This window comes from Gymnoscopelus microlampas, assembly GCF_963454915.1.
Source record: "Gymnoscopelus microlampas genome assembly, chromosome: 1".
In the NCBI taxonomy this organism is placed as follows: Eukaryota; Metazoa; Chordata; class Actinopteri; order Myctophiformes; family Myctophidae; genus Gymnoscopelus; species Gymnoscopelus microlampas.
Genome location: NC_139962.1, coordinates 55,001,050 through 55,013,982, shown reverse-complemented (window position 1 = coordinate 55,013,982; position 12,933 = coordinate 55,001,050). Strand labels below are relative to the sequence as shown.

Genomic DNA, 12,933 nt, shown 5'->3' with positions numbered 1-12,933 from the left:
TCTTGCGACCTTAGAGTTAGTTACTTTGTTACAGTTACGTTTTCAGCTATACAGAGAGAACCAGAACCATTATTAACCCCCCAAACAAAGCTAGTGCAATATGCTCTACAGACAGTGGTGGAGAAAGTACTGTACTAACATGTTTTACTTAAGTAGAAGTATCAATACTGCAATGTAGAAGTAAAAGTCCAGAATTCAATATTTACTTGAGTAAAAGCACAAAAGTATTGCTGTCAAAATGTACTTAAAATACCAAAAGTAAAAGTACTTAGATGTTTGAAAATAGCAGATGGACTCGGCTATTTTCAAATAGCCTATGTATAAAATAAGGCTAAAGTGGTTAATGTATGTCTTATAATGTAATGATTTATATCTACAAAGTAACTATAGTAACTAAAGTTTTCAAATAGTTGTAGTGGAGTAAAAGTACAACATTTGCCTCTGAGATGTAGTGGAGTAGAAGTAAAAGTATTGGAAATTGGAAATACTCCAGTAAAGTAAAAAATACAATACAGTACAGTACTTGAGTACATGTACTCAGTTACTTTCCACCACTGATACCCCGACAAAGCTAGTGCAATGCTCTCTACAGCAGGGGTCTACAAGGTTTTTTTCCAGGCCAAGGACCCCTTAGAGAGAGAGAGAGAGAGAGATGAAGCAGGGACCCCCCACTAACATTGTACGTTGTATACAATTGTGTCGCAGATTAAAACGTTTCATATTAGCATACTCTATCACTGTGGTTCCCTCAAAGTGGGGTCCAGGGACCTCCAGGGGTCCTTGAGTGTGTTCCAGGGGGGTCCCCACAGCTAAATGACTTATTAGTTAGGAACTAAATGGACTCCATTCTGGTCTGTATCTCTGAGAGTGTACAGCACATCCTACAGATTGGTCAAAATTATATTGTATGCATTCAAATATGTTCCAGATTGCAGCTTTAAAGGGAACAGCAGCACACATTTAAAAATATCCATTTCGTTGCACTTTCTGGTGATTAGCTTAATGCTGCCACGCCCACTGGCGGCAGTCATTTTAACCATGAATAATTTGCATTTTTATTTAATTTGATTCCTGTGTTTTTTTGTTTTTTAGAGAGATGCTTCTGTGTGTAATTCAATAAATGTATTATGCACCAGGATGGAGATACACACACACACACACACACACACACACACACACACACACACACACACACACACACACACACACACACACACACACACACACACACACACACACACTGGAGCTCTTTCGTACAGAGTGCATATTTCTTATTCAGAGGCTATTCCCATGTATTAGATACAGTTAATGAACTCAGCTGGAAGAATTTGTCGTAAAAAGGAACATTCGCTCCATACAATAATGAAGTGGAAAATTTGCCTATTATGTGGCGAGACATAACATTCTTCTAGCGTTTTGGTTCTATATAGTTCAACGGTTCAATAGTTCATGGCACACAAAGCCCTGCCTGGGATACAGATTACAGTAGAGTAGGTAGTCTATCATCTGGGTTCATTTAACTCTGAGAGTGTATACATGGGGTTCCATTTGTACACTCTCCTGTCCTGTCCTGTCCTGTCCTGTCCTGTCCTGTCCTGTCCTGTCCTGTCCTGTCCTGTCCTGTCCTGTCCTGTCCTGTCCTGTCCTGTCCCGTCCCGTCCTGGGGGCAGGCCATACTGCTACACCTAAGCTGCTTTAAAGGCACGTGGACAGCAGAATACAGCAACATAGATAGCGTCTCTATTCTGGGGCAACACATTCAGCAAAAAACAAAAGCCAACCTACAAGATTATAAAGCATCGCAATGCGACACATTGAGCATGCTAGGCTTGTAGATCTGCAATTTTTCGTCCAATATATTTGGTGTAGAGGGAAACAAGGAGGGGGCCTAGTAAAGACCTCTGGGGGACACTATCAACTAAGGGCTTAAGTGGTTACGTTGGCAGGCTACAATATAAATTGTGTCAGCACCAATAACACCATCAAGACTAAATCTGTACTTGGCAGACGAGATGCATTTGAGTCACACGTATGTCTGCTCTCACTGCAATATACAGTAGCATGTTTTTCAAAAGCTTTATTAATGAGCAGGGAAATCGTGGGAATTCACTGCTAATTAACTGTCAGGGTTTTATCTGGCAATCATCCAAAACACAGTAACGATTATGAATCATCCCTAACTAGAGGCACGGTGCGGTGTGTGTGTGTGTGTGTGTGTGTGTGTGTGTGTGTGTGTGTGTGTGTGTGTGTGTGTGTGTGTGTGTGTGTGTGTGTGTGTGTGTGTGTGTGTGTGTGTGTGTGTGTGTGTGTGTGTGTGTGTGTGTAATTACTGTATGTGCATTGCAGGCTTTGTGTGTGGGTGTGTGTGTGTATGTGAGTGCAAACGTGTGTCCACGCCTTTCAGAGCGGTTGAGTTTCACACCTGATGTGTGGACGGCATCCGAGGTGTACATATGAATTGTACTGTTTGTATGAAAAGTACAATATTTGCCTCTGAGATGTTGTGGAGTAGAAGTAAAAGTATAGACAATTGGAAATACTCCAGTAAAGTAAAGATTCCTCAAAATTGTACTTAAGTACAGTACTTGAGTAAATGTACTTAGTTATTTTACACCACTGGTTCACACTAATCAAAAGATCTGGCAAGTGAACCTTGACCTAGTTTTGACTTATGCAATGGCTCAAATGTCATTTAGATAGCATGTTATTTAGACAGATGCTACGTTCATTGTGTACTTGGTATCCTATAGTTTCAATGTGGAAAATGTTATTTTGATAATATATGTTTTTCCAGGACAGGCTTGCTTGTAGTATAGGGAAGCAGAGGGCAAATAAAAACCCATTATTCCACAGTAGATACACAATAAAATCCTCAGTGTTTATTTGATCCACTTCCACACATGAGTGTACAAATGTATAATGTGAGTGTACAAATGGGGTCCATTTGGTTCCATTTGTACACTCTCGGAATTAAATTAACAGCGAGGATTTTACTGTGATGTCTGCCACTGATGGGAAGATCTGATTGCAGGGAAAATGTGATTACGCTGGGAGAGCCCATGGCATCACCCACGGAAATGAATGGAAATGGAACACCGCATGTGTGATCTGGCATTTTCCACAAGTTGTCCTTAAATCCAATTCCCGATAGATAGCGCGCCCCGGCTGCTCTGGAAATGGCACCAAGGCAGTGTGATGTAGGCACCTGATACCTATACCCGCGCAGAGGAAAAAATCCAAGGGTTTCACTCCCCCCCCCCCCCTCTTGGCAATCTATATTTTCCCCCCTCCTCCTTCTTGTCAGGATATCCCAGAAGCCCCCTCAAAGGTATCCTCAGTCGCCCTTGCTCACCCTGAGGTGCCCTATAACGAAACAGGAGTCGCAGTTAACGGTTGCCGGGGATACCGGCGGCCAGGTGGTCATCCAAGCCGAACACAGAAGCAGGGTATACAGCGGTTAGCCCCCCCACCAACGCTGTTCGCAGCATTCCAATCAAGGTGTGTTGTCCGTATTCCCCCTTCCCCAGAGACACAAGCTCTCCCTTGTTTTGCACTTTAAGGGTTTGTGTGTAAAATGACTGCGATGGAGTGAGCCGTGCCAACTATTGCTTTACAATGCTCTCCCTTGTTGCCGGCGGGCCCAGTGCAGGGGACGGTGCCAGCGCCGCACAAGAAAGACGGCTTTGTTAAAGCAGCTTTGTGGGCACAGCCAAAAGAGGATGATGAAAAAAAAAGAAGGGTAAAATAACATCCTGTCACCCCACCCCACCACCTCCTCCACCTCCACCTCCATCACTATACGACTCATCCAACGGTGGGGATTTGCATAGGAATATTGTGCAGCCCCACTCTCCACCCACTCCAGGGGTCATCGGCACAATTTAATTACATTAGGAGACAGCTAAATTAGACTCTGCAAACAGACAGGGCTTAGGGGGGATTAAGGGACCTCTGGCTGGGAGATCAAATTCTACCTTCCATGAGGGAAACAGTATGCCCACGCAGTCCCTGGCACGGCTGCGTAGGAACTGGAGGTGAATCAGGCAGCGGTGGAAAATATACTTGAATTGTTGACTTAAAAGTATCAATACCGTATGGTAGAAATACTCTGTTACAAGCAAAAGTCCGGAATTCAAAATTGACATAGTACATTTTACTCAAGTACTGTACTTAAGTACAATTTTGAGGCACTTTTACTTTACTGGAGTATTTCCAATTGTCTATACTTTTACTTCTACTCCACTACATCTCAGAGGCAAATGTTGTACTTTTACTCCACCACAATTATTTGAAAACTTTAGTTACTTTGCAGATATTAATTATTATGTTATAAAACATACAATAACCACTTTATCCCTATTTCATACATAGGCTATTTGAAAATAGCAGATCTACAAGCTCACAACGCATTGTGAGCTTGTAGATATGCTATTTTCAAACATTTTTGTACTTTACTTTTGGTACTTTAAGTACATTTTGATACCAATACTTGTTTTAGTACTTTTACACAAGTACATTTTGAATCCCGGACTTTTACTTGCAACAGAGTGTTTCTACATTGCAGTATTGATACTTTTACTTAAGTAAAACATTTGAGTACTTTTTCCACCACTGCGTTAATGTATGGTACCAGAGCATTCCTCATTTTGGTGGCAGAGCAGTAGAATTAGAGTTTAGTCGTTGTTGATGTATGCCCTCTTCCTTTCAAATCAATGCGTTTCGTTTGCCGTTATATAGGTAGACATTCTGAAACATTTTCCTTAATGTGAGAAATTAGGAGCTTGTAGATCTTCGGTTTTTGGCGCACGGAAATTAGGCCATAATAGTGCATGCAGTAGGTAGTGCAGTGAAGTATACAGTATTAGGAGGATCACAATCAGATGATATCCTGAGACAAGATGCAAAGTGAAAGAGTTAGAGAAAGAGTCACAACAAGAACATTCATTCTCCTACTTAAAGAGTAACGGGTGGAAAAGTACACATCAGCCATTTCATTTGTGAAAGCCTGTGACATGTTTGCTCTGACATTGACTGCACTGATTGCATGCTGTCTAACTAGAGACGTTTTAACATTGTCTAACGCCAGATGCCACAGTTAATAATGCAGATGCAACGTCAAGGCTAGAGGAGAAAACTTTTTTTCTTAAAGCTACAATCCGTACATTTAACCCATTTAGACCGTCTAAATCCTATAACCTACGTTTTCTGAACGACTTGTATTTTTTATCTAAAAAATATGAATAATAATGATGTTGCTATATACAGTATCGATCGTCTCTGTCGGGTGGAAAAACTGTCCAAAACTGCTACTTTTCAGGATTCAAATAAAGAAATATCAAAAGTAGCAGATCTACAAGCTCAAAATGCGCCGCTTCGCGCCGTGTTTTGAGCTTAGTAAATCTGCTACTTTTGATGCTTTTGTGTGATGCTGTAGTATGATCAGGTAGGGTGTTAATTTACAAAAAAGCACAAAACGTTAGAATATGGAGATATAGAGCAACGATATATAGCAACAACTAAAATAACACCGATGCTTTCCCAATTCCCAGATTTAAAGGTATATGAATAGCCACTCGGTGCCGCCCTATGAGCTTGTAGATCTGATATTTTTGAATAGGCAAAGAAAATCTAAAAATGACACAGATGCGTTCCCGGTCTAAATGGGTTAATAGACAACATTTAAATGATAAAAAAATATCCTCTCTCTCACACTTATGCCAGTGTGCCAGTGATCATACCCTCCACTCTGCCAATGTTGGCACCCTATAAGGTTTGCCTACCCACCACTAAGGCTAATGAGCTGTACATGTGGGTTTCCTCCAACACAAAGGACATGAGTGTCGGGGGAACACATACATACACACATACATACAGGTAGTGTTACTCCTGGCCTTAAACCTGGAGCCCCCCCGGTCCCCAGGCGCTGCTCAGTGGTTGCTTCACTGGCTCCTAATAAGTAGGATCAGGTCAAACGCCCAGAATACATTTCCCCACAGGGATCGATAGAGTAAATAAATGGGGCTGGCTTTTTCTGTATAGTGCCTTTTTATCCAAAAGCACTTTACAATGTGGCGTTACATTCACACGCACGCACGCACGCACGCACGCACGCACACACACACACACGTGCGTGCGAGGAGGAATCCATGCGAGACGCCAACCTGCTCATGGCGAGGGAGCAGTTCTGGGTTCAGTTTGTTGCTCAAGGACACTTCGGCAAACAAAGATGCACAAGGCTCCCAGACAGCCGCTCCAGCGTTATATATAGCCAGAGTTGCGTCAGGCTTTGATCTCGCCGCAAAGCGGGACGTTGCCTCCTGTAGTTCCAAACATTGGAACCTCCTCATTGAGATACAAAGAGCACTTCTGCATTCCATCTCTACCACTCAAACAGAGAGCGTCTCCTTCCCAAACCCCAATGGTTCTAATCAGCCCCCCGCCCACAGGAGTAGCCCAATTCACTCACAACTTGCTACAAAAATCGCTCATGAAAAAATATATAATCTCCTACATTCCATTTTCCACCTTCACATCTGTCTCCTTCTCTAATAATCATAAAGTGCTATATATTTCATCTCGCACTTTACTTCCGGATGGTTCGTTTTGCACCTTCTTTGCCACATCCGTCACGGGACAGAAACAAGCCCTGCCGTGCTCTATGGAAAACAGCCCAAAAGCGCGCCCAAATGAGCCCAAAATCGCTTACACACAAAGCAGACCTGGCACCCCATTTCAACGTCACAGCAACATGCAGCCAATCAGCGTCGACGGCAACGCAGCCTACGCCAATCATGTGTGAGAGATCTACAAGCTATGGGGCAGAGACGCCGTGTGCCATGCACCGTATCTTAGCAACAACGAAAGCGCTCACTCTCATTGGTCGTGTCACGCTAAGAGCAGTTCCCAGGCAATGGCATCTCAGAGAGCTTGCTGTAGTGTTTATATATATGGCTGTAGCCATCTGAGACGAGTCAGTCGCAGCGACGACGGACAGGGCGCTGTGATAGTTGGCATGTAGCTAACGCTAACGTGGTTGTCATGCCTGCAGCGGCTGTGCAATCACTTTGTCAACAATGCACGTTCGTGCGGTAACTGTTATTATTGCTGCTCCGTTAGTCCATTGTAGATGGTGTATGTTGTGTGTGTCTTCTGGTGTAGCTCCACAGCAACTCCACTAACTAACGTAATGGCAGGACTGCCCCGTGCAACGCACGTTTAGGCTGCATTATGGTCATGTAGTAATTTCAGATCATTTCGGTCCGATTAGGGCAGTGGCTACCCCCCCGCCCCCAATTACTCATATTTGAACTGGGGACCCCCCCAAATTTGTTTGACTCCGTTCCACAAGTCAATATTGTGAAAATAGCATATCTACAAGCTCACAACGCCTCACGTTGAGAGGCGTTGTAAGCTTGTAGATCGGCTATTTTCAACATGTTTGCCTCTTTCTTAAATTATTTGTATATATTATAATCTTATATTATCTGGCCAATGTTTTATAGTATAGTTTGTTGACTACTTTTGTTGCAGTAATGGTCTTTTCCTTTACTTTAGCTTTTTTATTGTCTCCGCCAGGCCGAAAGGGATGGCGCGAGAGTATGTTTCACCCCCTGTCCGTCCGACGGTCTGTGGATAGCTAATCTCCCGCATCGTTGCCTTGATCGCAGCGCAACTGTGCACACACTCCCTGGATGCCTATTCAGAACCTCTGCCCCATTTCTTAAACATGGCCCTGTTATAGTGCCACCAGGAGGCCGCTTTTTGCAAAACACATTTTCTCACAGTACTGCTACATATTTTGTCCTAACATCACGCAAATCGATACACAGTATCTCTATAGTCATTAAAAAATACACGGTCTTTCAGATTTTTCATTTTCCATCCTGATTGACTAAAAATGCCTTCCAAAGTTTCCAGGACTGCTCCGTTTTGACCAAAATGCCTCAAATTATGAACACAGCATGCACTTTCCGTGCAACTTTGCACCCACATTCCCACTATGCCGAGCAAGAAATTCCACTAAAGATTTTTCTAATCAGCCTCATGGTGGCGCTATAACAGTCCGATTTGTGTTTTTACCTATACCTGCACCAATCTGTGTCAAACTTTGTATGTGCACTCTCTAGAGGTCAAGGAAAAACCTTTCCCCTGCATTTCTCACATCTACCTTTTATAGCTCCACCAGGAGGCAGCCTTATGTACAACATATTTCTTTACATTACTCCTTCCGATTTTATCTACATTTCACGCAAATCGGTACACATGATCTCTATAGTCATGTGATCACGACGGATCTGTTTAATCTTTCATATTCCATCCCGATTGGCTAAGATTCACATCTAAAGTTTGCACAAAATGCCACAAATCATGAATGCAGCGTCCGATTGTGGTCAACTTTGCACGCACATTCACACTATGTTGAGGAACAAGTGCTACCATTTTAACATTGGCCTGTGGGGGGTCCCCACCGACTCTACCTGGCCCTTAGGTGGGCCCCACCTAGGCAATTCTATGTGGGGCCGAGGTGGGTCTTAACTGCGATGCCCATGCGGGCTAGAAGTCGCTTCTACCTGGCCCTTAGGTGGGCCCCAACTAGCCACGTTTATGTGGGACCAAGGCGGGTCCTAACTGGCTTTGCCCATGCAGGCTTTAACTGGGTTCTACCTGGGCCCTAGGTGTACCCTAACCAACCAGCGTGCAGTGCCCATCGCTCCAAATGTTGTGACGTCAGGGCTCTCAATACTGCACATTGGTGGAGGAGGAGGGCCCGCAGGGCGCCCGCACACATCGCTGAACCAATGGTAGCCCACGGATGTTTTCTCTGGAGATTTAAAATCTGCCCCTCTATGCCACATATCATCCGCGCTACAGGGTCTTCACTGACCGAGCCACGGCCCCACTGGCCCTCATGACGCTATGCCACTTATATGCGCTGCCACGTGGCCGCGGGCGCTACGTGGGCGTGGCGGCGGGCTAGACGCGAGGCCCTGCGTAGCAGGGCCGAGCTTCTAGTTCTCACAATGGGAGTCTATGCTAGTGACGCAACTCTCTCTCTATATAACGCTGAGCCGTTCTATCTGAGTGGTCACCGCCCCATACTGTATAGCATAACTAATTAGCTGTCAACTGGGGCAAATATATATATATATATATATATATATATATATATATATACAACTTGTGTGTGTGTGTGTGTGTGTGTGTGTGTGTGTGTGTGTGTGGTTTGTGTGAATATGCATGCATTAGTGCGCTTGAGTGCATGTGTGTGGTTGGGTTTCCATTAGCCGCTTTCTCTGAAGCTCCATGTGTGTTAGAGTGTGTGTGTGTGTGTGTGTGTGTGTGTGTGTGTGTGTGTGTGTGTGTGTGTGTGTGTGTGTGTGTGTGTGTGTGTGTGTGTGTGTGTGTGTGTGTGTGTGTGTGTGTGTGTGTGTGTGTGTGCGTGCGTGCGTGCGTGCGTGCGTGCGTGCGTGCGTGCGTGCGTGCGTGTCTTAGAGTGTGCTTGTGTGCATTTGTCTGTGTGTTTGCATCACTACACCACTGTCTCCAATCCATGGATGCCTTAGTCACTAGTGTACTTTTTAAAAAGCTCTTGTTTGCTCTTATATCCATGTATCCGTATACGTGCATACATTTGTGCATTTCTGTGGGTGATAATTGTGTGCGCAATTTGCTTATGTTTACATATGAAAGCTGTGTCTGTGTGCCTCCTCATTATCATGTACTCTCTATTGTCTTCATTTATGTACACACATTTAAAGGTAGTGTAAGTGATATTTATTGGGCAAAACAAAACGTTTTTTTTTGTTAAAAAGTCAAAGCTCTATGTTGTGATAGTAATCATTGCTATAGAGTGATCGTTCAGTAACAGTGGTCTGTCTGTTTTTTGGTACTTAAGTACAGTACTTAAGTAAATGCACTTAGTTACTTTCCACCACTGTAATTGCTAACTTGTTATGTTGTTGATCAGGTGGCTGACTCTACGTTGTGCTTGGATGAGTGTCAGCTCAGTGTCTAAAAGGTGAAACGCAGACACAAAGGTGTCAGGTTTTAAACGGAGCTCCAACTCAAGCGTAACCCTGCAACCTGAGAGGCACAACAGGATGTGACTCTAAGGAGGAGGCGGGGGGGGGGGGAGGGCGGGGGGGGGGGGGGGGGCATAATCATCACATTTAGGTACAAACGGTGGCGGAAGAAGTACTCCGATTATGTTATTTCAGTAAAAGCAGCAATACCGCAATGTAGGAATACTCGAGTAAAAGTCCAGTTTTCAAGATTTTACTTGGGTAAAAGTACAAAAGCATTGGCATCAAAACATACCTAAAGTACCAAAGTAAAAGTACACGAATGTGCATTTCTTTTTTATTTGTGAGCTTGTAGATGAAGTATAAAACAGGGCGTAAGTGGTTAATGTTTGTATATTACTAATCTACATCTACAAAGTAACAATAACTAGTTGTCAAATAACTGTAGTGGAGTAAAAAATAAATACAATATTTTCCTCTGAGATGTAGTTGAGTAGAAGTATAGAGTATTGAAAAATGGAAATACTCAAAGTGGTCACTAAACTAAATATTGGACCCAATCGTCACAAGCCACACAATCTTACCAAACGTATTGACACTTAATTGCTTTTTTTCCAGAGAGAAACATCTGGAGAACATCTTGGACCTTTCTTTCTAGCACCCGTAAACACAGGATGTCTGGAGAAGAGATCCAGTAGAACTAAAAGACAAGTCATTTTATGTTTGGTTGCGCTCAGTTGTTGCACTCTGAAAATAGCAGATCTACAAGCTCACAACGCGTTGCGCTGCGACACGTTGTGAGCTTGTAGATCGGCTATTTTCAGCATTTCAACCAAGTGTAAAATCAGCCATTACGACGCCATCAAGGCACCGCCAAAACACATTTTAGTCGACTAAATCAACTGTAGATTTAGTCGACTATAATCTTATGATATTTAGTCGACTAAAAACTAAAACATTTCAGATGACTAAAATATGACTAAAACTAAATGGAATTTTATTCAAAAGACTATGACTAAAACTAAATCAAAATGTGCCGTTAAAATCAACACTGTTACATTCCATGTGCATGAAACCTGTGTTGTGATTGGTCGAAAAAAAAAACACAGCTTCCGGGGGGGAGTGTGGAAGTCCCGCCTTATAGACGTTCTCTGCAATATGTCGCTACCAGGCTTTTCTCCTCAGAGATGAGAAAAGGCTGGGAACAAGCTTAGGTAGTATCCAAGACAACGAAAAAAAAGAAACACAACCTCTCCGGTTTACTTCCTGTATATGGCCGTATCTGCGTGAGGTAGGCAGACGCCTTTTCTGCAGACCAGAAGCAGGCTGTAGTCTATCATTTCCAATGGAAGAGTGAACGTGAACACAGCTTCTGAACCATTCTTTAGCTCCATGGTCACTGAACTAAATATTGGACCCGATCGTCACAAGACACACAATCTTCCCAAGATTTTCATGCTAAAATGGTGTTTTTCAGAGAGACACATTAGGAGACAATCTACTTTATTATCGACCTTTTTCAGTCCCGGCAACACACTCTCAAAACATCTAGCACCAGTAAACATCTGACGTTGAACGAGATCTGCCCCCGGGCCGTGCTATTGCCCACTTAGGAGACCATTTGTAGGATTTGTGTACCATTTCGCCCTCTAGTGGCTCCCATTGGGATGGTCTATCTTTTTAACCCATGAAGACCGGGAACGCATCTGTGTCACTTTAGTTTTTTTTTGGCTATCACAAAATAGCAGATGTACAAGCTCATAGCGCGGCACCGAGTGCCGCGCTACGAGCTTGTAGATCTGCTATTTTTTTTAAACTGAATCGGGGAAATGTGTGCAAATCTTTGAATATACTGTATATACATTTTTAACTCAAATCTTTGCTTCTGGGGGTCCCTGGAACAAAAATATTTAGAGATGGGGGGGGGGGGGGGGGGGGTCCGCAGACAAATACATATCATTTTGGGTGGTCCTTGACATGAAAAAAGAACCACTGATATTTTAACAACTTTTTTTTTTTTCTCCAAAAACATTTTTAGGATTCAGAACACATTTGTAGAATCCCCCAGAAGCAAAGATTTGAGTCACACACTCGGTGCCGCGCTACGAGCTTGTCGATCTGCTATTTTTGAATAGCCCAAGTGTAGAATAATCGTTAAAGTGTTTAAAATCTAAAATGACAGATGCTCTTTTCTTAATGGGTTAAATTGAACCATCTTTGGTCAGTACAGTATGTATTGAATGCACCTTACCTGGTCCTTGTTGCTGGACCATCTCAGACAGGTCCTGCAGGTGTATGAAGAGAACCAGGCCGCCGGCGGCGAACAGCAGCAGGAACCAGAAGGTGCAGGGCAGCATCCTCCTCCGCCCGCGCAGGGAGTCCACCACCACCCTCCACTCCATCCACAGCATGGTGCGGCGCGGCACGGCACAGTACAGGACCAACACCAGAGGGTCTAAGGACAATCTGAGAGAGATGGAATGAGGGGGATAGACATAAAAGAGAGGTGTTTAATGCGATTGTTTTCAACACACGTTTTTGCCATTCGTCGAATGATGATGTACATGTTGCGACAACAAAGCATTTTTTTCCGGCAAAGAGATTTGGTATAGAGGTAAAAAAAAAAGGAAGGGACCAAGGATAGACCCCTGGGGGACTCCGTCAACTATATGTAAAGGCTTGAAGTGGTTAAACATACAGAATACTCAGCTAGTTTTTATTTTTCTCATCTCATCTACTTCTCATACACAACTATGAGTGTGTTTTAAAAGTAATACAGATTCAAATATTTCTTTGAAACGATCAGAAAAAAGATGTCGCAGTATAATTTAACCCATTTGGACCTGAGGCCGATTTAAAAAAAACGCCTTTTAAATCCTAACCTAAGTTTTCTCATGTTTCTGTATAGATG

General features: G+C 43.3%; 1 protein-coding gene across 1 annotated transcript in view; it reads right to left on the bottom strand.

Moving 5' to 3' along the window:
• Positions 1 to 12,433, bottom strand: part of chst8 (carbohydrate (N-acetylgalactosamine 4-0) sulfotransferase 8) — a gene marked incomplete at both ends in the record, with an annotated part of 305,325 nt that extends 292,892 nt beyond the window's left edge. Inside the window, one exon of the mRNA XM_084076365.1 lies at positions 12,274 to 12,433. Coding sequence (XP_083932491.1) covers positions 12,274 to 12,433 — 160 coding nt within the window. The remainder of the gene's footprint in view (positions 1 to 12,273) is intronic.
• Positions 12,434 to 12,933: the final 500 nt, after the last annotated feature.